The following is a 25,422-nucleotide window of genomic DNA, read 5'->3' as shown; positions in this document are numbered from 1 at the left end:
TATGCAGATTGCTTTTGCAGGTACTGTATTGTTATTATCGAGAAAGAGCTGTATCAACGAGACCAGATATTTTAATCAGGACCTGAAGACTTCCTATGAAACGTTGCTGTTCAATTGAACATCGGTTTAAAATTACTGATCTCGCTAAGTCACTTATGTCTTGAACAGCCACCTTTGATAAATCATCAGTGGCTGCAGTGACGTTCTCACAGCGGTAGTTTTTGGCGATCGATGAAACTGTAGGCTAAAAGCAATCTTTCTCGAAGCATTTTAGGCTACTCACTGGCGTGTGCAACATGGCTTTAGTTGATTCTCTGTAGAAGTCATCCTGTAGAATTTGTTGTAGAAATGGTTTACAATCAAATGAATGTAATACGGTAGCCTAACTACTTTACACACTTCCTTGACTCTTTGCTATTTGTGGTCACTGTTTGAGGTGCTAAATATATAGCGGCTATATACGTATTTAGTGTATTAACCTATTACTTCCTTGGTAGTCGACTATTACACCTGATAATGATAGAAATGAACCAAAATAAAAAAAAAATTAAGCGTATCGCAAACACTATGAGATGGTTTTGTCATATAATGACAGAAAAAACTGAGTAGGCTAACATGAAAAAATTGAATAACATGAGAAAAAAAAGAAGTTTGCTGCAGTTTTTTTTTTCTGCAGCAATGTAGACTAATTCTGATTCGACACTACACCACTTGTCAGTTTTGCGACCTTTACTGCTACCGTGCGGCAACCACTCGATGACGGAAGAATAGGAAAAATTCCCAAGTGGTTCAAACGGCCATGCGTTAAATGGTGAAGAGCAATAGATGGACCAAAACAACGATTATATGGAGTTCAAGACTTATAAAGTAGCCAGAACAATCTGGGAGCAAGATGACGGAATGAGAAGACCATGTTGGTCACATTTGAATAGGAGCTACAAACCGTCGTTTAGGGGGAGAGAATTTGTGAAGATCATCTGCTGGAAGTGCTACAACTGGTTGATAATGATGAGCATGGAATCTTAATGCAGCCACAGTCTCAGATCGGCTTCAAATGTCTGACGAACAAAGCGATGTACAATTGTAGGCTACATCAGATACTGCTCAAGCACTTAGTCACCGATGTTTGTTTACGGTAGAAACTAAAATAAAACAATACAATTGTATTGCATTAATGCGTTTTAATGCATTAAAACGCACACAAAACTAAAACTAGGTTGATGAATTTGAAAAAATATATATACCGCAGCTGTAAAATGTTTCCAAACGTTTTTTGTCACGAAGTGTTTTATTAAAAGGCGAATGAATAATAATGTGGAGCTTGTATTGCCTAACATCGAGATTAGGCAAAAGCCTTACTTACCAGATCACGTCTATTACAAACTTCTTTTTCATGGCGATAAAAAGTTGCACAAGTACAGAAATGAAAACGTTAAATTAAACAATTAAAAGTTAATCACTACCTGGCTGAGATGTATAACCCGGAGCGTGATAAGCCAATTAATTACATGGTACTCAATCAATTAACATTTTCAATAAAATTTCGGTTTAAAATTTTAAGCATCAAGTTACTTTTTGTATATCAACAAGACAAACAAACGTCTTTGTCCGTAATATTACAACCACCAAACCAAAGCATCAACAAGTCAATAAAATATTTACTCACGCACTGAGAAAGCGTTTTATTTGATATTTACCTTGAAAGTTTACCGTAAGACAAGCTTCACGAAAATCGAGATTGCTGCAGATAGCAGATGCACGTGTAGTCATTGAGACCGACTGTGACGATAGTTAGGCTACACGTAGGTCTACTGGAGGTCTATGCACCGTTAATTCAAAGCATACACTACAGTTATTTTTGATGAGTAAACATTTATAAGAAAGCGGACCACTAATTTTCATTTGTGTGATCCAAACCTTTAATTACAACAATCTTCTACCTGAATCAAGATAGATAAAACAAAAGCATATTGCAAAGTAAGGCTCATTGTATAAAAATTGTAAAAAGTGCAGAAATAAAAAATATGAAACAGAAGTTTTCCGAAGAGTTTTTGAAACTAAAGAGTTCGTACTCTGATATGTCGATTGACCGCATTGTCGCATACTGGACATTGCCTCGCGTTCATTCCACAAGTTTGACACGTGACAAGATGGGCGCATGGCATGAACAACACTTTTACCGGCCTGTCACCACACATGCAACACAAGCCTTGCCCACTCGTGGATTCTCGATCGACGGACGGCCATCCCTCTGCAAATAAATAGAAGTTACGAGAAATGTTGGTAAGCTACATGTTTGGCGATAAGCAGTCTATATAACTTGTAGATACTTGATTTCTTGAAATCAAATCAATATTCTTACACGTTTACTTAAAGTTACAAGCTTATGAGAACACGTATTTGAAATTAAAATAGTGTTAAAAAATTAGGGTATTAGTAGCTAATATTTACAAAATTGTAAAATTTTGGTTTCTAAAATACCTTTATCCATCGCCAACCCAAATATGTAAAAAAGGATTAATTTCAGGCCTGTCAGTCAATTGCGTAACAAATCAATTTCATTTTTATGCAGGCATACCGCAACACAAAAATACCTTGTAAAGAACTGGGGTTATCAGGGTGTCTGGTTTGAGTGATAGTTGTTGATGTCTCTCTAGGTCTTGATTCGTCGATGGAGCTTTCTATTGTTGGAACATCGCGCAGTGATAACCGCGATGTTGTTGAAATTGTGACATTGCGATTGTCCCAAACCACTGGCTGTGGACTACTAGACAATTGAAAACCATTTGTTCGGGAACTCAGTATATCCTCAATTAACTCAGATGCGCTTTCATGCATTTCTCCGTTTTCTTCCAATCGACTGTAATTGCAGAAATTTAAAAATTACTCACAACAGGTTTCTAAAAGGAGTAGCCGAGACGTCTAGTTTAAGTTACGTTTGACAATTTTAAGAGAGTCGTGGTCAGGGCCGTTGAGAGAATAATTTGGGTCGGTACCAAGGCGATCTTCGGGCCCTAAACCAAGAAATTTTTAACAAAAATGCACTATATTCAAATACGCGATGGCGCCTTCAAGTTCCGGTGCCCCTTGGAAATTCTACGGGCTCTTTGTCTAAAAGTACCTTCTGGACCTCCTTGTCAACGCTACTGGTCATAGTCAACCATGATAACCGGGATATGCTGCCTGATTTGTCATATTTTGTCATATATTGTTTTCTTATCGTTAATTGCTTGCCAACTTTACTACAGGCTGTATCAGTTGCATAGCCGAGTGATGATAGCCCTGAAAAGACGCTCGAAAGGGTAGCCTAGTGGTTCGACGCCAAGCAAGCGCATGTGGGAGTGGTATTGACAGGATTGACAATGGTATGCCTAAAGGTGGAAGCAAAGTTCAATTTCCTTCCTTTCTTGACAAAAACAGATTAGCTTACTTTGTCTGGAGAAAAAAGAGGATAAAATATAATTTTCACACAATAAAGTCAGACTGTTAGCAACAGTCCGTAAGATTTGAAAAAGGTCAGCAAAATGTGACAAATCAGATTGCATGTCAAGGTGACTATGAGTTAGTTATGTTACCACGCCATAAATAATGAGAAGCCTACTATTCGTGGTTATCAACTACAGCCATGGTATAACATAGCAACGTGTAACAAAGATTTTAGTTTTTCTTATCAACACTGGTTAACGCAGCTGGATGGCTTACGAGTAAACGGTATCCATGGCCCTCTAGTTATGTAGTGAGCCATGAATTCAACGTTTACTATTGGGGCGATTTTGGTTTTCAAGACATTACGCCTAGCTGCTTGTGAAGGTGAAACATCTTAAATCTTACCGTTCTACAGAACTGCGAATTTCTTCTCTAGAAAACCCCATATCCATCACTTCTGACGTCAGAGAAGATGCCATAGCTATGTCCACGAGATCTTGTGATTGCTGAGACGATGTCGCTGTGTTTTGATGTGAACTGCTTGTGTCTGGTATTCTCCGTGTTGTTGTTACGGAAATTCCTGGTGCTCTGTAGGTTGTTTGGCGCCTACTACCGACCACATTATAGTCCGTTCGTTCCCAGTTGGGCTCAGAAAACGAATTTAAATTTACTGATGGATTGTTGAACGGAAAACCTTGCCAAAATACACCGCCGTTGATGTGTTGCGTGGAAGACGGCAGGAACCTTTCCCGCCTTCTGATCGTAGGTCTGGTGACGTAAGGAGTTTCAACTACAATGCTGGCTACGTAGTCAATCCCTTTTCTGCTCAGCAGGTATTCACATCTAAAGAAAAAATGCAACATAGAAATTGAATTTTTTGAAGCTATTTTACATAAATAAATGGATTAACACAAAATTACGTCGGCTAACTCACTGGTGGTTTATACAGTAGTTAATTCTTCTTACAATTGATTTTTTTTTTTCAAAAACGAAAACAAAAGTGGATTATGGTTAAAAAACATTTGCTTTCCAATGACTTGCTATACAAAGAAAAAATTTCGAAAAAAAAGTTTCTAAAAAGAATTAGGCTACAGTGGACTACCCTTTTTCTGAATCTATGACAAAGTGAACTATTTTAATCAGCTTTCAAAAAAACCATTTGGTACTTTTAAAAATGAGTTTCTACATTATATTCGGTCGTACTCACATGTTTTTTTTTAAACTTTAAGTTATGTGAAACAGTTGATGTAGCTTATAGGCATTCAAATCCATGGGCCTACAAATTATATAAATAGCTTCTAGTAGCCAACCAAAGTCTTAAAGTGGTACCACAGGTTGAAAATACATTTATATGATTTAATGAAAAGTAGAATTACTCTGGGTGGAACTTTGCATGTTCCAGCCAAGGATCGTCCCGGTATTGCCACCTTTCCAACCCCCCACCACAGTACCAGCACAATACTTCGTCGTCAGGACCTGAAAACGTTCGCCAGTTAGCAACCAGTTCATTACTTGATAAAAAAATTTTTTATCTGTTTACACCATAACAATGATATACAGTAGGCCTACAACTTCAAACGAATGTAAGCCTATAAATGTGTGATTGTGTGTTTATGTTTTATTTGGAATCTTTTATTTCGAAGAAAAGAATCAGCAACATTGGAATTTTTTATTTTCGAAGAAAAAAATCAGCAACAACAAGAGTTTGTAGTATAAATTTTAACTACTAGCACAAAGATATTGTATTTGCGGTTGTGTGACGTACCTGTGTAAAAGAAACCAGCGTCGGCAATTTCTCTTGTTGAACATTGCGTTTTTGAAGGGGGCCAGTTTCCTATAAATGTTGCCAGGCGGTTTTCTAAACTTTGCATTCTGTCGTAGACTGGGTTATCACATGGGTAGAGAGAACTTTCATTCGAATATCTCTGCACCTATAAGCACATAAAATGCTTGCTTGAGATTTTATTGATAGAATTCAATAAAGTTTAAAAACTTTATCAAAAAGTAATCAACAACGTAATAAATATCAAGACCAAAATAAACGAGATATAGGCCTACTGTAGTGCAGTCCACTCTAGGTAGCATATATACGAGTTTCCATGAAAAGTCTCTTACGACAGTGTACCACCATTTTTAGGGCTCTTGAGGGTTACAAATTCAAATAAATGAAGCAAAAAACTGAAGTTAGTTACTATACGTTTAACATTGTCACTTACTATAAATTTAAAAACGACACGCAGCCCAGCCGAGTTTTGTAAATGAATTTACAGCACTTATCTGTAAAACTTGCAACTTGTTCGAGAAAAAGTCATAGAACTTGTCCGAATAATGATAAATTTATTAATTACACAAAAAGTCTACCACAGTAGTCTCGTTTATTAAGCCCATCGTTAATAGGCCCCACCCGCTTATTAAACCCAATTTGACCTGGTCCGGAATTACTGAATGCATAGGAATGGCATAGAATCGTCCTCCGCTTTGCAGGCCCGCCCGCTTAATAAGTCCAAAATCATCCGGTTCCCAGGTAGGCGTAATAAGCGGAAATTATTGTATATCGTAACAGACACCAAATCACACAGTAATCTAACCGACTTAACGACTTTTAAACACCTCAAGGTGGCTTGCCTCAGCTCTGTGAGGGTTGGAATAACTTCTGCTTGAAGACGTCGGGAGGTTTGAGATTCGCCTAAATGAAGATGAAGAAACAATGGGAATATTTCTGCTGTCGCCTTCGTTGTCAAAAGAACAGACGTCGGAATGTGTGACTAAAGATGTATCCCGGTACTGGTCGAAGCGAAGTCTATGCCGTATACCGCAGCTGCAAAAATATTGCAGTAACAATTAATAATAATAATGTTTTTTATTTTATGTCGATTGCGAGTACATATACGGAAGCCTACATACTTTACAGTCTACACTATAAATTGTATATGCAACACAACAGACACCTGAAAGTAGCAGTGGAATAAGTGGTCATTGAGTGAAGTGCTCTCATTCCTATTATCATTTCTTTGTTAGCTATAATGTAGATTCGGCATGAACAAGAGATGACTTAAATGAAAACTTAAGATGCAAGTTTTATTGTGAAATATTGTCGGATTTAAATTTATCTTTTAGAATCAAATTGTAATCGCTGCTTTGCAACATACACTAGTGTACTGTTACGAGAAATATGTTGTGATCTAATTCAATTGCCACAAAAATTGAAATTAAAATAATATCTTTTTCATTTTTTGCCCGTCGTAAATCAGATATTGCTGGAAATAAAGATCGAAGTTCGTAAAAAATGGTCGAACCCACTTTCTGATCGGATTCATAGCGATGCGACTTCAATGGATTATGAATACTAGGCTATGGTTGGGTCGGGAAAATGCGATTAAAGAGAAAATATATAGAAATACGTTGCAATTGAGCGTAGACTAATGGATCAAGTTTCATGTCAGAGTTTTGTGGACACAAATACTTATTGCCTTCCGATGTGGGACATCCACTGTTGAGTGCATTTATTATTAGTCCACAATTAAACAAAATTAGGCAAGACCGATAAGGTAATTTCCTGAGATTCATTAGGCTACCACTTATTGAATATCAAATGATCCTTTGTATGGCAAAGACGTCAATTCGAAAAATCTCGGAGGTTTCGTGTTACTTAGCCTATGAATCACAGACAAACACAAGTTGATTATCACCAAGCGTTGATATTTCACCTGAAGCATTCCACTTCTTTTGTTTGTTCGTTGTAGAAAAATCCTCTTCTTGCCAGAATCTTGCCAGGTAATCCTTCCATGGCGTTCGTAAATGTTGACAGCCGATAAAATTCATCATTTGTTGGTGCTTTTTAAAATAAAATTGTTGAAAAAGTCACGTATATGTTCATTTTAATCCGAAGTAGGCTATTTGCTTACTTAAAATTTGGCCTATTGTTTATCAAAATAGGTTTAACGCTTATATACTGTATAGGCTAAAACTGTAACTTCAAACTTGAAGTTATTACCAAAACTTTGGAAACATGCTTTTACATACAAGTAGCCTATCCCCAAGTTATAAAACGTATTACAGAGTAAGCTGACACAAAATAAAGTGATAATAGCTAACTGCCCGCCCCCTTAGCTCAGTGGTTACGCGCTCGACTCAAGATCACGCGGCGCTAGTTCGGCTCTGGGGGTGTGCACTTGAGTAACGCATTTCAGGACTGATCTCCGTTCAGTGGTACCTAGTGGATGGGATAATTCACAGGAAACAACATTTCAACAATCGGAAACTTTATTTGTCAATCTTGGTAACCGACCTGCGTCAAAAGCCTCTACAAGCATGCAAAACTACCAGGAATGACCTATCAAGGCTTTGTCAGTCCGAGGATAAAGATAGGAAACCAACCTATAATTCAGTGGTTCTCAACCTTTTTGTCTTGGTGGACCCCTTTTGGTGCCTTCGAAGCGGTCGCGGACCCCTAAAAAATTCTATTTGAAATTTTGCTATATCGCGTCTCCTTATGTAATCATATGTTGCATAATGTTATGCCTACATAAGTTTCGAAGCAACACACTTAGAAGAATTTGCTCTATTCGCAACGTACTTGATGAGATTGACGAAATTATGTTATGACTTATGAACTATATGTTGGCACACAGGATCAAACATCAGTAATTTATATGCTCATTTGATGTTTTTCTACAAATTTTATCTAAAGTTAATAGAATACTTGCGACCGTTACAAAGAAATTTTTATTTGTAATCAATATTAGTTCGTTATAATCGCAGTCATTGCAAAACTGTGAGTGGTGATAGACCGCTGACTAACGTTTGCATTTCTAAGTTAATCATTGATTAACAACCTGATGTATCAAAAGAATCAAGTTGAACATAGCCTTATATTTTTAATTAAAAAACCAAACCTTTGTGCCACGTCCTTTGAAATTTCAAACGATGCACCAGTGCGTTGCGACTTACAGTTTGAGAATCACTGTAGGTTAATACATAAACAAAGCACAAACAATTTTTAAATTTCGTAATTTATCAATAATGCTGAAAACTCGGAAACTTTCGCGGACCCCCTGAAATCGCTTCAAGGACCCCTTGGGGTCCGCGGACCCCCGGTTGAGAACCACTGCTATAATTGGATAGCAACTAAAATCTGAATAACAGCCATTACAAGTAGAATCAATCAGTTATGTGCTAAAATACTTTGACACATTTAATAAAACAAGTTTAAATTATTAATACCTGCGCTTGCCAAAGGTTCGTTACGACTGTGATAGGATTGCCTTGAAGATGTCAGATGCATGTTATCAGGTTTATGTATGTCTAGCTGTAAGAGGCTACATTAAATGGAAGAAAATCACTGTAAAATGAAAGACAAAATAGCTGAAAATTTTGTTAATGTTTACTACGCTTGAAACGTCTATGTTTGGTAATGAAACTTTACACGAGCATAGATTTTTTAAAACTACATTTCGTGCTTTATCATCATCATCCCGCAATCACCATCACCATGTAAGTCACTGCACCTAAAGTAAAAAACAAAATGTGCATTTTGTCACCCGTTCCAGGCCATAAAAACTTTCCAACACTGAAATAAATGAAGCGTAGGCTTGTACTTCAAGAAATATTCTACCAGTAGGCTGCTGTAAGTAAACCTATAAAGCGACGTATTTCCTCGAATTGTGAGAAATACAGCTCATGAAAGCGGAATATTCTGATACCTTTTCAACTATAGCCCACATTCAGAAAATTGCACCTTGTAAAAAGTGACCGAGAGATTAACTGTAGCTTACGTAGAAAGGAGATAACTCCCAAGAAATTGCTAACTTTTCTTGCAAGACTCCTTTCATAAGAACCAAGCTTATTCAAAAAAATAAGAAATAGCCTTCCAGAACTTTGAAAAAACAAGATATTTTATCACTAAAAATTTTCATGCCATTTGTGTATAAAAACTAACCCAACCTGAAAATGAAACAAATACAGGCTATCAGATGTTATTTTGAGATAAAAATATTGTATTTTGATGGAGAAAACAAGGATCACTTATTGCTTGCATAAAGTTGCCAAAGGTAATTTGCACTGTCTTTACCTCATGCTAGTGCTTCTAAACCAGTAGGCCCAAAGAATTTCAATAACTCATTAGAAATTTCCTGAAGTCAAGTAAATTTCTTACTCTCAAATCTGGATATAGACTTTCGGCTATTGTTAGAGCGTGTTATCCACTTTCTGATGCCATACACGCCCTCAGTCATAACTAACTTCTACCTGTGTGAGTTGGTTACGTCTTTTAAAATGTAGTATACTGTAATAAAATTTAGCTCGAAGCTGATACTCTGCATGCTATAATCTGTGTGAACGTGTTTGTGTCTCATAAAGTTGGCAGTAGGTCAATGTTTTATTTCATTTTGACATACAAGTTTTTCACTACAAATTTTCCGCAAGGTTTCAAAAAATAAATGAAAATGGATGATCTTGAGCAGAAAAAAGGAACTAATGGGTTGCACCATCATGAGTTGTGACTTGCGAGTTTGTGGTGCCATTGGTCAAACAAATCTTTTACTTGACCTTTTGTAAACTTATGAAGCAATAACCTTGTTGTTAAAGTGAGTAATCTTTCCAGTGTGTGTAGGAAGGCTGCTGCAGTGGCACAAGAGTTTAAATTTGAACAGAAGGTAAAAAGGCTACCGAGTACAAATGTCGAAAGCAATGGCCTTTATTTACAAGAATAACGTACACCAACGTAAGCCGAACTGACTGCTCCAAACGCAGTTGGCTCTTTGTTTCGTGAAACAGTAAAAACGGAACATTACAGCCTTTTGTGTGACCGGCAAAATTCAAAGTGGTTGATTCATTTCGCCTATGACAAATAAAATAACCCTAGGCTAAAGATATAAAATAGACATATGATATGTCTATTTTATATGCAAAGTAACGTCAATCAGCTTAATATACTGTATGTTTTATTTTATTTTAAACCTTTGAAAGTTTTTTACTTGTTGTTCAATTATTCATGTTATGTAGCCTACGTGTATTTTTTTCGAGTAAACAATCATAAAAAATGTGCTAAACTCACTCAAGTTAGTAAGTTTTATATGTGTGTGGTTCCACAAGTTAACTCTCTACTAAATCTTTAACTAAAACAAAAAAAAATGACGGCCAATGACGTTTGCTTCATTTTGAGCACAAAAGTTCTCCCACTTGTGCCGGTAGAAAGTCACAGCATGCAGTTAGATACTTAGATATAAATATGAAATATCATTGCAGATATATTGCATTGCAGATATAGGTTAGCTTAGACAAAACACATGTGAATGTTCAAGTAGAAGTTCGAGAGAAGGTTGATGCACAGCGGTTGATACTGGATATTTCAAACTAATTTGTCAGTGTTTACTTCCATTCTAGATGCGTATAAACGCAAACTAGTAGGTGATAGCTGAAAGTAGAGGAAGGGGCACACAAAAAGTGGAAATAAGACGGCAGGTAAGTTGCCCACCCCTAATTTAAAGGCAATTTATCTTAAAACCCAAAACGAATAAACTGTACTTGTGAAAGTGAACTGAATTAGGACTGCAACGATAATATTGTATTAATAAAAATAGATGCGGTAGCATACAGTATTGACATAATGGTATTGAGTTTTTATCGTATGCATGAAGATTTGCTTTACCATATTTTTTCATGCGAGAGAAAACTTTTATTTTGTGTGTTGCGAGAATACTACGGTTGACTACAATTATAATTGTTTTTAGTTTTTCAGCAATCTAGTTCTCTGTTTGTTGTGCAGTTACGCTGTTTGCTATCAGTGGATAGACCTATGCAATAAAATTAGAACATAAACTTAAATGAAGTTGGACGACAGTAGGCTACGCTATGTTTAAAGCAAATTGTGATAAAAGTCTAAATGAAAACTATAACAGTTTACAAAAAAAGTAGCCTAACCATCTTTTTCCTATGTGGCTAGTTAATGTAGCAACTATGTAACTTAATTTTCTGCTAGGCTCTATAGGCTACATAGGGTTTCCTGAAGTCTGTCATACTAACATTTTCGCAATGTAAATAAGCCTTCGCTAAAATTCTCTTCTGGAACCTAAATAACTAGTGTAGTTCCTCTTCTACGACACTGTGAAAAGCAGCTCTTCAAAATAATTATTTACAAGTTTCACATTGTGGTGTTTGAACCACAGTACAAATATCCTCAGCAACCGAAGAATCTAGAAAGGAAATGCTTGCTCAGGGGAAACATAATTTGGGTATTCCCCTACAAAAAGATTCCCTACCTGGTACTTCTTCGGCTGGCCTTTTTTGTTCGTCATTTCAAACTTTGACTATGACATGCAGAGCGCAGACGTTGAATCAATGTAAAACACGACTGATTTGTTGTCTGGGATATGGGCAGCAACCAACATGCTGTGCACTGCACAAACATGGCTGTGATGAATTGTTTACTTTGCGTCAAATAAAATAAACTCAACAAAAACAGCTAAAGCTTTTTTACTATGTCCGTTTATGGTTGAAAAAGTAGGCTACTGTAACCTCTCCACCCGAATTGTTTTATAAAAGTATTCACCAGATTTATATAAATTCATATTTTGCAGTTGCCCAAATCAAGATGATGCATTTATGGATATTATGAAAAAATTAAAGACTTTGTAAATTTTGATGCCGAGGCAACTGCATCATGCCAATTTGAGCAGTTTTAGACTATGATCAGATAATTTCATACTTTTTTGTTGCCCAAATCTAAACAATACAGTTATTTAAATGGGAAAAATTAATGAATTTGTTCATTTTGGGGAAACTGCCTCAGCTAATTTGGGCAGTTGCATAAACAGACTAATCAGTTTCATCATAATTTTACGTCTTTAGCTGCCCAAATCAAAACGATGCATTTGTGAAAATTAATAAAATTGGCTATACAGCAAATTTTGCTTTTGATTTGGACAGTTTCACAAAAGTATTAGAAACATATTTTGGTGGCTGCCCAAATTGGCATGATGCAGTTGGTTAAATGCATTTCGTACTACAGTTTGATCACCATGCAATACAATACATCAATACGGGTGAGCCAAATGAAAATTTTGCGGCACATTTCTTGTGCAAATAAGAGGCTGTACTTAGTTTGATAGGTAAAAGATATTAATTTATAGTTTTTCTTTATTCATGCAATTTTGTAGCTTTTCATATAATAATAATAATAATAACAATATTTATATAGCGCCACATCCACAGTCAAACTATGCTCCTGGGCGCTGTACAAGTGTACATGACAATGGTGATAATTAATACGGTACATTCAGTCATAATGTTCATTGAAATAGAACGTTTTCAAGCGAGCTTTGAATTCATTTAAATTTTCAGCTTCTTTCACACAAATAGGCAAACAGTTCCAGCAACTGGCAGCAACAACTGGGAAGGTACGATTTCCATATTGTGTCTTACATGAAGGGTTGCACAAGAGCAATTGATGCTGAGAACGCAAAGTTCTGGCAGGTTTATAATGAACAATACAGTGGCGTAGCCAAGGGGGGGGGGGGGGGTTTGGGGGTTACAACCCCCCCCCTTTGGCACGCGTGTGACGTCACGATATTGAGAATGATGCTTTCAGTCTAAAAAAAAATTGCCTAATTTTAAACAAAATTGCATTAAAAGAGCGAGTTTTGCCAATATCAAACATTCAAACATCTCAGCCAGGAATAAGCAACAAGAAAACACAGAGACTTAGCTTTTTTTCCGAAAAATGCCGAAGAAAACATGATCTTATCCTTTTGCTATGCTACCGGACAGCACCATTTTACAGGAATATTCGTACCCACATTTTTGTTGAAAATGCTCTCAGAATGCACCAAATTCAAAGTAATATTTCAAAATTTTCTGGGGGAGGCCCCCCAGACCCCCCGCCGTTGGGTGGTCAAAACCCCCCCTTTCAAAATTCCTGGCTACGCTACTGGAACAATAGAGCAATTTTTGCCCTAATAATTGCAAGATTTTGCCCGAATTTGCGACGTTTTGAAACAACAGGGGGGCAGCTGCCCCCCTGCCCCCTGGCTCGTACGGCTATGATAGATATCCCTATAGATATAGATATCCCTATATATCTATAGATATCCCTGCCTTAAAATCTAAAATTATCAAGAAAAATTATTTCAAATTAAAATTAGGGTGGCAATTGACTAGTAAACCGTATGGTCGTTTCGTCGTTGTCTCCCTATCAAATCAGTATGGGAACTTGCGCCTCTTATGCAGTGTAGCCTAGCCCTAGCCTATAGGTTGTACAACTTGCATATTTCGACCATGTAAGCCTACTGTTCCTGTTTCTGGCATATAGCCTAAACTATTGACTGATTGAATGATTGATTAGTTCAGTTCAGTTGTTTTTATTTCTGACCATCATATCAACAACAATACGGTACACGTCAACATAGCAAAGGTCGAGAAAAAGGTAGAAGCGACAAAACGCGAACGTTAAAACGTGCTTGTGACCGAGGAAGTTATTGAGTTGAAAAAAATTTGGCACGGTCGCAAAATTTTTTTTTGCGACCGTGCCAAATTAATTCCGAGCCTGGTTTAAAAGTACCTCCTGGACTCCCCTTGTCAACAGAATGACTGTTTATATGAACTTCTGTTTAGCCTATAGATTTTATCAGATAACAATGGCATATGTAGCCTACTAACAGGGCCGTTGAGAAGAGCATTTGGGCCTAGTACGAATGAAATCCTCAGGCCACAAATGATGACACTTTTGAGAAAAACGCACTACATCCTACGAAGAAAAGGTAGTTTTATTAAGTTTTCTGGTCACTTGGAAATATTACGCCCCTGAAATCATAGGCGTAGCCAGGGGGGCGAAAGGGGCCATGCCCCCCAATTTTTCAAAGTTTGGATTTCGAAGTTGAACCCTTTGTTGAAAATATAATAAAATTTGTAGAAATTTATAGCCTAACGTTTTCCAAGACATCTGGCTATTAACACATCCAAGGACTTGTTTTAGACACACAGAAAAACACCAATAAATTTTGCAAATCGTAAATCGCTCAAAATTTACGCGATTTACGTTTCTTTTAACTAATTTGTGGAAGCAATTTCAGAAGGGCTTACTCTGTTGGGTTTTTGTGTAGCTGAGTTTTTAGTGTTCTCTAATTTTAGCCGCAGTTTTTGCCCATTCGTGTAAGAGCTACCTTTAATAAGTTAATAGCTGTTTATCTGATAATAATATTCATACAAATATTAGCCTACCCTAAAGTGTTTCCAGAAAGCGCTACAATCCATTATTTGAGTGTAATTCAGGGATATCTAGAGAAGGAGATATGAAGGCTTTTAATACGTCTGACAATAGAAGGGCTTCTGTTTATCGTAAATAATCTCTGTTTACTGTAAACTGACAATTGGCACTGTTAGTAGTTTAATAACTCTTGTTATGACAACCTGCATTGCGCTATCAGCATCAAGCCACTCGCAAGAGAGTGGCTGCGACAGTTCATGTCATTCTGCCTAAAGAAGTTGGTCCTCCCAAAGATCTGGAGGAAAGCTAACATCATAGCCATTAGAAAGCCCAACAAGCCAGCTGATAACCCTAAAAGTTACAGGCCCATTTCCCTGCTCTGTGTGCCATACAAGTTACTTGAGCGTCTCTTACTGAGCAGACTCGAACCAATCGTTGACCCAAAACTGCCAGAAGAACAAGCTGGATTCCGACGCGGCCGATGCACAACTGACCAGGTTGTCAAGCTTACTGATGACATCGAAAGTGGCTTTGAAGCCCGTGAGAAGGTGGATTTTGTCCTAGTGGATCTTACAGCAGCCTATGACACTGTGTGGCACCGTGGTCTTACTATGAAACTATTACAACTCATTCCTGACCGACACATGGTTAAGTTTCTGGTAGAGACCATCTCGAACCGTACCTTCATACTGCATACCAACGAGGGAAAACCCAGCAGACCACGCCGCCTGAAAAATGGCGTCCCCCAAGGGTCAACACTATCGCCACTCCTATTTAATATCTATATAAGTGAGCTCCCATGCACTACATCGCAACAGTATGGCTATGCGGATGATCTAGCTCTTCTATATGCTCACAGGAACTGGCATGAGGTGGAAAGAAAACTTGAAACTGACCTGAAACTGGTGGCTGATTATCTGGACAAGTGGAGGCTCAAACTGAATGCGTCGAAAACAACAATCTCTGCTTTCCATCTAAATAATCGGGAATTTCAGCGTCAACTGTCTGTCTCGCTAAAAGGAAATCCTTTACCATACACTGCAAACCCAACTTACCTTGGAGTAAAACTTGACCGGCAGTTGACCTACAGACCCCACATCGAGTCACTCCGTGCCAAGGTTACCTCGCGAAATAACCTCTTGAGAAGCCTAGCAGGAACAGGATGGGGAGCCCGAGCATCAACCTTGCGTACAAGTGCACTAGCCTTGGTCTACAGCTCAGCCGAATATGCCTCAGCTGTATGGAACCGCAGCAGACACACAAAAAAGATGGATGTGTGCATTAACGACACCTTGCGCATCATCACTGGCTGTCTCCGCCCCACACCTACTGCTTATCTGCCAACTTTGGCTGGCATTGCTCCTGCTCATGTCCGTAGGGAAGAAGCCTCTCACAAACTGGCTCTACATGCGAGACTCGATCTTCAACACCTTCTCTACAGTCACTCCCAAACAAATGGACCAGTCAGACCTCAACGCCTATCATCAAGGCGCCCATTCCATCGATATGCTACACAACTTGTGGATAAGAACTTCAGCTGCATGGAAACATGGGCCCAAGAATGGAACGAGCTGCCACATATCCCTCCCCAGTTTTCAGTTATGCCAGCACTCTCCATCCCTCCTGGAGCAGACCTCTCAAGAAAGGCATGGGTCACATTGAACAGGATCAGATGTGACGTTGGCTGTACTGGAGCTAATTTGTTTAGGTGGGGGTTGCATAATTCGCCGATATGTGTCTGCGGAGCGGTAGAACAAACAATGCAACACATACTCCACGAATGTCCCATCTTACGACCCCCAAGTGGAATCACTGGTATCCGACAACTGGACCCAACTACCGTATCTTGGCTGCACGAGGAGGCATTGCCAATCTAAGCTACTACAAGTCAAACGAGAGAGCATCAAGCCTGGATACTCACTGCACGCTCATGGTTACTTGTTAATTCAACTACACGTTTATTTTCTTTAAATCTGGCCTACTGCAAAGACTTTGTTAAGAAAAACAAGTAACTTGTAACTTTTCAACTGTCTTTCCAAACAAGTATTCTTCAAATATGCTCCATGTAACATTTACTAACTGTCATCTGTAGCTGACTGTACCAGTTGCACAACAAAACTTTCTGCAATTGTGAAAAGAACCGCATGTTTTACGCACTACAAATAACCGCCCTGGTAGTGTCATAAGAATAAGGCAATCGCTGTGAGCCTTCGCATCCCCTTCTTTAGATATCCCTGGTGTAATTTTGCAAAAAAATTACTTTTTACAACCCCCCCACCCCACCACTTTTATTGCTTCCCTTGCTTAACCCACCAGGATACGCCACTGCACATCAGGTGGCGATGGCTTGAATCAAACACTTTGTCGTTTTCTTCAATTGATCAAATATTTGGCCCCCCAAATTTTTTTTCTGGCTACGCCACCACAGTCTCAGAGACTGTGACGCCACTGCCTGAAATCATCCTGGGCTCTGGTCCAAAAATACCCATGATTCTATTTTATTTGTAAAAATGCTCTTGCAAAGCAGGCTTAACCGATTGTTGGTGCTATGCAACAAATTGATAGCCAAAGTAACAAAACTACTTAATTTTGAAAGTAGACCAAGACCATTCAGTATTTTTTCCTGCTGGATTTCGTCAATGATCGAAAGGAAACGTAATGTTTATTTAGCAATAAATATCATTTAGTGTTGCATGTGGCAACACTAATGGTAATTGACTGACAATGTTTATGCTAGTTTCTAATTAAAATGAAGCCCATCAGGGTCAGCCCAGAAAAAAAGAGGTTAGGTTTGGTCAGTGGTCACCCTGCAGTAGTCCACTCTTCTGAGGTAGGTTAAAGGTTACCAACTTGTATATTCAGAACAAGGGGAAATAGTATGGTCAAGGAGCTAGGCTGAATGCGGGGATATCCGTGGCAGGTGTTCCCAGGGAAAGGAGTTGAGTGTCATAAATACGGCCTTGTCCTTTGACAAGTAAATTTAGTGGTCGTTCGAATTGAAGATGATTTCTGAACAATGTTTTATCGATGCATAATTAAAACCGGGTGCAACCTAGTTCGTACCCTGAAAAGATCAAGAGAAAAAATTAAAAAAAGCCGAAGTCGCTGATTGCAGTTTCCGCAAACACTTTAAAATTTTCTCCCTGATAAGATCGAGAAAAAATAGCACAAAGCCGAAGTCGCTGATCAGAGTTTTCGTTTTTCCGCAAACATTTTAAAGTTTCCGGTAATGATCCTAAGAGTTTGCCGAAGTCGCTGATCGCAGTTTCAGCAAACATTTTAAAAGGGTTAGGGTTTGGAAAAGATCGAGAAGAAAAAATTAAAAATAGCTGAAGTCGCTAATCGGAGTTTCCGCAAACAAACAAACTGAAAAGATTGAAAGAAAAAAATAGAACAAAGCCGAAGTCGCTGATCGCAGTTTTCGTTTTTCTGCAGTTTCCGCAAACATTTTAAAATTTCCAGTAATGATCCTAAGAGTTTGCCGAAGTCGCTGATCGCAGTTTCCGCAAACATTTTAAAAAGGTTAGGGTTGATCGGAGTTTCCGCGAACGTTTTAAAATTTCCGGTAAGGATCCTAAGAGTTTTTGTTTGTTTGCGGAAACTACGATCAGCGACTTCGGTCTTTTTTTAATTTTTCTCTAGATCTTTTCAGGGTACGAACTGAGGGTACGAACTGTTCAGGGTGCGAACTAGGTTGCATCCATTAAAACCTTTTGGTTTTACCATCTTTTTCTTTGTTAGTGCCAAATTCGTGCGTTCACTTTGCTGCACCATACTTATTTTCGCCAGCAATAAAAATTATACTGGAAACATCGATTTGAATATCATAGTAAAACTATGGTATCAAGAAGTTTATTCAATTGTTTTTATTGATCATAGACACAAAAAGGGCAGCCGATTCCAGTATGGTATTCCAGTCTAAGTCGAAACCAAATGCGTCAGTACTGTACGTCCCACATTCAGTTCAGTTCAGTTGTTTTTATTTCTGACCATCATATCAAAACAATACACGTCAACATAGCAAAGGTCGAGAAAAAGGTAGAAGCGACAAAACGCGAACGTTAAAAACGTGCTTGTGACCGAAGTAAGTTATTGAGTTGAAAAAAAAATTTGGCACGGTCGCAACACCTTCAGAAAAATTTAAGATATAAGAAAATAAAAAAAATAAAATGTTAATAAACAAAAAAAAACAAATAAATTTAGGCTATAGCTTTATTAGCCCACATAGCTTTAGCTGATATATTTAAGATTTGTATGGACAGTTGCTATGAAGATCGGCCATGGTGCGTTATCAAGAGTGCTGATGGTCTTAAGGGGAACACGTCTTGATGCGTTTAGCTCATAGCAAGAAGAGCAAGGCAGGCAAAGAAAACCCCACAAAGAAATCCTACCACGGGCAAAGCCATTTCAAGCGCAACGCACCATAGGCCTTGCACGACTCACAAAATAGATAGGCTATAACTTGACGACACTGAAAACAATGACGAAAACAAATAAAACAAACTAGCAAAACAACATCATCATCTTTCGGAAATTCAATTTTACCCAGGGAAGTTATGTCTTGAAGATATCAAGCGTGCTTTGATAAAAGTTGCGTTGATAAAGCGATAATTTTAAACCCCAGTCAGCTAAACTCGTCACTTCCACACTGATCCAACGTTAGCAAACGTTGAATTAATGCAAAAACGACAGGCATCGCTAGCTGGGAAGTAGTAGTGGCATGTCACAGTAATATGATAAATTTGGGTTACCGTGTATATGTTTTACACGTTAAACCATAACAAAAGTGATAAAGAAATCCAATTTGGCATGTTAGAAAAATAGATAAATAATCAGACAATAGCATGACGATCCAGTCCAAGATATTGATATAAAAAACAACTGGTTGGAGCACATGGCCACCGCTTCACCGAAAGATGGCGATTGGTCGAAGAGGATGGAGAAACTTCTGAAGACTCTGTAGAACTTCTGTGGACAAAAAACACAAGAACCAGAAGGCCAGTAGGAGTACTTACAACCTTACTATTTTGCTAATGAATCTACACACATTGGCCTATCATTTCTGGGCAAAAAAAATAATATTAGTATGTTTGGTGCATGCAATACTTAGATAGGATCATTTTAAGAAAGATTTAGCTTGTTCATTTTTAATTTAAAGCCTTTTACAGTTTTGCATTCATTTCTTATAGTAGGGGGAAGCTTGTTCCAAACTGTTGGCCCCATGTACCGTATTGATTGTTTGCAAGTGTTAATTCTACAATATATCGGAATATAAGGAGAATTACTTCTTGTTGTTAGGCTACTTGATTGTTTACACATAATTATATCATTGAATGTTGTGGGAAGTAGCCTTTTTGAATATTTAAACATGAAAGTTGCAATCTCTGTAGTTTTCATGTGGTTAATTGATTTTAAATTGTTGAGTTCCATTACACCTTTTACGCTTTCTCTGCGGTCAATGTTAAATACAGTACGAAGAAAGTTATTGCATGTACGTTGTAGCTTTTGCAATGTAGTTTTGTTTTCATGACACCATGTTGAGATACAATATAATATCTGACTCTCAACTAGAGAATGGTAAATGGAGAGAAGTGCTTGTTTGTTTAGGAAAGGCTTAATTTTTTTTGTCACGCAAAGTGTTGATCTTATTTTTTGAAGCAAGATTTCCATATGAGATTTCCATGACAAATGCTCGTTTACAATTATTCCCAGAAACTTTATTGAGGCAACTTGTTCTATGTTGTTTTTTCGAATATTTAAGGGTGGGTGGCTTGATAGTGTCTTGCTTCCTTGACTTGAAAATAATACATGTTTGGTTTTGGTGACATTTAGAGACAATCGATTTGTTGATAGCCATTGATCTATGCATACAAGCTCTTGATTTGCAATATCATATACAGCAGAAACGGTTTTATTTTTATATATAATGGTGGTGTCATCTGCAAACATAATTGCAGTTCCGTGTTGAAGGCAGTTAGGAAAGTCATTTACATAAATCAGGAATAGAAGAGGGCCTAAGATAGACCCTTGTGGGACACCCAAAGATATGTTGTTAATGTTAGAAGATAGTGTGCCATTGAAAACAACTCTTTGTTTTCTATTACTCAGGTAACTCATGAACCAATCATAGGCCACGCCTCTTATTCCGAAATGATATAATTTAGCTAGCAATATTTTATGGTCGATGGTGTCAAATGCTTTAGATAAATCAAGAAAGATTCCTAATGCAAGATGGTTGTCGTTTAGTATACTGGTGATACTTTCTATTAGCATTGAAGCAGCATGGCTTGTGGAATGATTTTTTCTGAAACCGAATTGATTGTTATAGAAAAATTTATGTCTAATTAAAAACGAGTATAATCTGTTGTACATGATTCTTTCTAATATCTTTGAAAACACAGGTAGTAGGCTGACTGGTCTGTAGTTGTTTGAATCTTTGCAGCTACCCTTTTTAAAGATAGGTATCACCTTCCCCAACTTAAATGTATTTATGAATTTTCCACTCGTTAAGGATAAGTTAAATATATGAGTTAAAGCATGCAGTATATTGTTTGGGGTTGACTTTACAACTATGGATGGTATTTCATCGATGCCACTGCTAGTTTTTGCTGGCATAGCATGAATAATATTTTTAATTTCATTCAAAGTAGTTTGATAAATGTAAATTGTCTCAGAGCATGGAGAATCGAGATATGTTGAAAATATTGTATTTGATTTGGGAATTTTTTTTGTAAGGGAATGGGCAGCACAGGAAAAGTGATCATTGAAGTGATTTGCAATAGTTAATCTGTCAATGACTGTACTATCATTTATTTTGATGCCATGGTTAGTCTTAGACTGGGATTTACCTAATAGATTGTTGATTGTTTGCCAAGTAGCTTTCAAATTAAACTTTTGCTTTTCAAATTTAGATTTATAAAATTCCTTCTTTTTTTGTTGAACTGTATGGAAGTATAAGTTTCTTGCAGAGGTGTAGTTCTTTTTGGAGTGAATAGTTTTATTTGCTATGTACTTTTTAAACAAACGCTCTTTTCTTCGTAATAGATGTAGTAGTTCTCTATCAAACCAAGAATTATTCTTTTTTAAAGGTGTTTTTTGTAAAGGAAAATGCTTATTAAATTGACTAATATATTCTCCTATGAATGACTCATAAGCTTCATCAGCATCAGTTTGATTTAAGCAACAAGTGATGTCCATATTTTCCAGAGCATTTGAGAAATTTTGTATGTTTGAGAGATTAAATGATCTGGTATATTGATGACATGTAACTGAGGGTTTTCCAATATTTGTACAATGCATAACTGGAAAGTGGTCCGAGATGGCATTAATTAGAATTCCACACCGACTTTCATTACCTGTTTGCACATTGGACCATATTTGATCTAAGACTGTTGCACTGGTGTCAGTTATTCTAGTAGGTTTATTAATTAGTGGGTAAAAAGAATTTGAGAACATCAAGTCTGTAAAATTGCCTACATTGATGTTTTCATAATCCAATAAATTATAATTAAAATCTCCCATTATGTAGCATTGTTTTGATGTACCTATGTTATTCATGCACTCACTAAGCAGATCAAGAAATTCCAAATTTGACTTAGCATCCAATGCAGGTGCTCGATAGATGCTACCACAGGTCACTTGTTTACCACCAACAAAAATATCAATAAAAATAGACTCAAATACTTTTTCTTTCATAATGGTTAGGTCATCACGCTTGGTATACATAATATCACTTTTTAAGTATATTCCTACTCCTCCACCGCGACTGTTAATTCGAGCATTTGATATGAATGTATAGCCCGGTAGGTTTAAGTAAGGACCTTTTGAATTAGGCTGAACCCATGTTTCAACTACAGAAATTAAATCAGGACTGATATTTATAGACATCAACAGGGCCTCAAGTTTGGTGAAATTTTTTACATTAACAATAGACCGAGCATTGATACATAATGAAGTGAACACTGGCCCCAGTGAGCAGTCCATTTTTAGTTTATTGACAGTTGTTGAGTCCACATATGTTTCAGATATATTAGGCATAAAAAGGTCATCTATGTCATTGTTGCTTGTGTAAGATGTGCTAGCAAACATATCATTCAGATAGTCAGGCTTGAAGGTAAGATTTGATACACTGTGGCTTCCAACCAGTGTAGCTAATTCGGTGTTAGATAAATGGACAAAAGGGGGAATCCAGTCACTGCACAAGGTACATGTCCAATTTTGTGTGTCATGATAATTTGCACTTTTTTTACAACATTTAACATGAACTTCAATGGGACAAGTTAAACATTTAATAAATTTTTGATTTTTTCTGATTGTTTTCATGCAATAGTTACATTGTGGTTTTAATAACATGTATTATATAAACGTAGAATTGAAAAACAAAAAGGTATGTATGAAATAGGGTTGGTTAAAAGCTAAGCTAAGGTTTAAGAGAATGGATAAAGTAAAAAGGTTCCTGAGTTTTTTTTTTTGTTGTTGTCGGTAATAATATATCATGTGATATGGTTTGTTTAGCTTCAAAAGGATAAATGAAAACTGCATAATGTTACAGCCTAACAAAATAAGTTAAGCTGTTAGGTTTAAAATTTTTATGCCTTATGGTTTAAAATTTCTGGTATACTTTCATTTTTAGCATTAAATTTAGGAAGTGGCTATTTTTCCACAATCAGGTGTTGCCAGAGTGAGGATTAAAGTTAATATAGCCACAGCCTTAAATTTATCATGTATGTGTGACTTTACATTTTGCAAAAATACTGTATGAATTTGAGCATATGATGTCATGCTTGTTTGACAAATGGTAACTAGCTTCTGTCGGCCATTTAATAAAAAATTCATATTCAAATGACTCTGGCAGAATAGCTTTAGAGCAAGGCTCTTAAGCTCAAATTGATCTGAGGACCAAATCAATGCCACATGTTTGAAACCGGGTGGCGACGATGTCGTCCCCTGCCGATGTCATACCCCTGATGTCGTCCCCTCATACATCAGGACGCACAATCATTTATGCCGCCAGAAAAAGCTTCATATGCGGCGGCTGTTGAATTTCAGGTCAAGCGTCAATGCCGATGTCGTCCCGGGTGAGTGAATATGAATAACACTGCCGAAAAGACTTGATATTCGCTGGGAATACGCGTTTTTGCTGAAGCGTAGGCTACAAAAGTAGGCTATTACATTTTCAATATTTATTGTGGTGTTTGTTACGTTATTCTTTCAATTTGGTACAACTTGTGGAGTTAGTTGATAAACAAACAAAAAAATAATCAATTTGGTAGACTGCCCAGCACCCAGGCCTCGAAACTTAAGGCGGCCATCGCCGCGATAAACCTACAAAGTCTGACATTTTGTCCGCCGAATCTCGCCTTTCCGTCGGCCGCATTTGTCCGCCATGAAGTTCCGAGAAAAATTTTACGCAAGCGGCCTTGTGAACAAAGTATTTTGCTACTTATAATCACAAAGGATCAGAAAGCAGTCAAAGCACCCGATAAATCAAAATACACGCTCGCACTGTCTATGCTTGTTGAATTGTTAACATTATTGGTTGATCAAGCAGCTGATGTCTGAAGATAAGCAGGATGCAAGTGACATCACAATACACTTTATTGATGCGATAAATCAATATTGATGGGTGTCAAAGTTCCGATGGCCGCCATGTGCTTTTGATTGGCCGTCGAAGCCGAACAGCTTGCTTCAGTCGGACACGTTTGGCCGCCGGAAAAAAATTGTTTCGAGGCCTGCTACCATTTTTAAAAGTCTCTGATTTTATTCGATTACATTTTAAAAATAAAAATTAATTTCTAGGCTAGTTGTTTTTTTTCAGATATTTTCTAAAAAAAAAGGTGACAAAAATTTGTTTTGCCTTGAAAAAGTTTGTTTCGAACAACCCTAATTTTTGCCTACATTTAAATTGACAAAAAATGAACATCTGGCAACACTTCTTTCAAGGGATGACATCGGGGGGACGATGTGTTCAGGGGACGACATCGGTGGCATCCTTTGAAACCTTTGCTTTAGAGACTGTTTGCAAAATGTGATAACTAGCCCATAGCCTGTTTTAATGACAAGTTTGGAAATTTTTCAGTTTTCTCAATTTTTCCAGTACTAGACTGCTAGTGCAACCAAACAAATTGAAACAATTTTTCTAAAGTTGCTGCAAAATTGATACTTGTCATATATACACATTTATACAATGTAACAATTTAATTACTTATTTGTAATTGAAGTCTAAAAGCAGTTATTAATCACTGTTACAGGCCTCGAAATTCGTTTTTGTTGACGGCGGACAAAAGTGTCCGATCTGAGCAGTTATCTCAGCAGACAAATTAAGTCTCACGGCGGGCACACCAGTTTTAACGTCGATCGTCATGCTAAATCACTTTATCTTGATATTTCTTTGCCATTTGAGAAGTATAGCTAATAGCTATATGTACAGTTTAGAAGGCTTTAAATTTCAGCGAAGTCACTCTGAAAGGCTCTTATCAGACCAACGACGTGCGCTTGGAGAGTCAAAGCGCCGTGTAGCTGCTTAATACGACGCATATATAACTGATTAACTTCCACTGAACGAGGTCGTGTGGCTTCCTGCGTCACAATGCTCTGGGCACTAGCCGTAAAACTTCTACACTAACGCTACTATTTTCTGCTGTGCAAAGTATTCTTTTTTTAGGTTTATTTTTGCAGGTCATGTGAGTGAAGGTGAATTTTCCCTGGGCTTTTTCTTACTGTAATACCAAAACTTAACAATTTTTGCTGCATCTTGCTGTAATAGCCTACTCGCATTTCTAATTTTGTAACCAACC

The 25,422-nt window shown here is 37.4% G+C and overlaps 2 protein-coding genes across 5 annotated transcripts in view; one reads left to right on the top strand and one right to left on the bottom strand.

Moving 5' to 3' along the window:
• Positions 1 to 749: 749 nt before the first annotated feature.
• On the bottom strand, positions 750 to 9,353 carry LOC145766938 (baculoviral IAP repeat-containing protein 7-A-like). Of its 3 annotated transcripts, none has more exons than XM_082578648.1 (9): positions 9,201 to 9,353; positions 8,650 to 8,734; positions 7,134 to 7,260; positions 6,052 to 6,244; positions 5,192 to 5,357; positions 4,803 to 4,902; positions 3,832 to 4,269; positions 2,595 to 2,860; positions 750 to 2,251 (listed from the first exon to the last, which is right to left on the bottom strand). In XM_082578648.1, exons 1-9 carry the CDS (start codon positions 9,255 to 9,257, stop codon positions 2,058 to 2,060), a joined length of 1,626 nt encoding a protein of 541 aa, XP_082434774.1. In that variant the 5' UTR covers positions 9,258 to 9,353; the 3' UTR covers positions 750 to 2,057. The 3 variants fall into 3 exon arrangements, with proteins under 3 accessions (XP_082434774.1, XP_082434773.1, XP_082434775.1); XM_082578647.1 differs by having other exon boundaries at positions 751 to 2,251; positions 6,037 to 6,244; positions 9,201 to 9,352; XM_082578649.1 differs by lacking the exon at positions 9,201 to 9,353 and having other exon boundaries at positions 752 to 2,251; positions 6,037 to 6,244; positions 8,650 to 8,769.
• Positions 9,354 to 10,845: 1,492 nt separating this feature from the next.
• LOC145767153 (uncharacterized) overlaps positions 10,846 to 25,422 on the top strand; it is a 45,928-nt gene continuing 31,351 nt past the window's right edge. The window contains exon 1 of one of the 2 annotated variants that reach the window (XM_082578917.1): positions 10,846 to 10,887. The gene's annotated coding sequence lies outside the window, so the exon portion shown is untranslated. Of the gene's footprint in view, positions 10,888 to 22,739; positions 22,830 to 25,422 lie in introns of those variants that run through there. The other variant, XM_082578916.1, reaches the window with a different exon arrangement.

This window comes from Aplidium turbinatum, chromosome 3 (assembly GCF_918807975.1).
Source record: "Aplidium turbinatum chromosome 3, kaAplTurb1.1, whole genome shotgun sequence".
NCBI classification, from domain to species: domain Eukaryota; kingdom Metazoa; phylum Chordata; class Ascidiacea; order Aplousobranchia; family Polyclinidae; genus Aplidium; species Aplidium turbinatum.
This window is presented reverse-complemented; position numbering and strand designations above follow the sequence as displayed.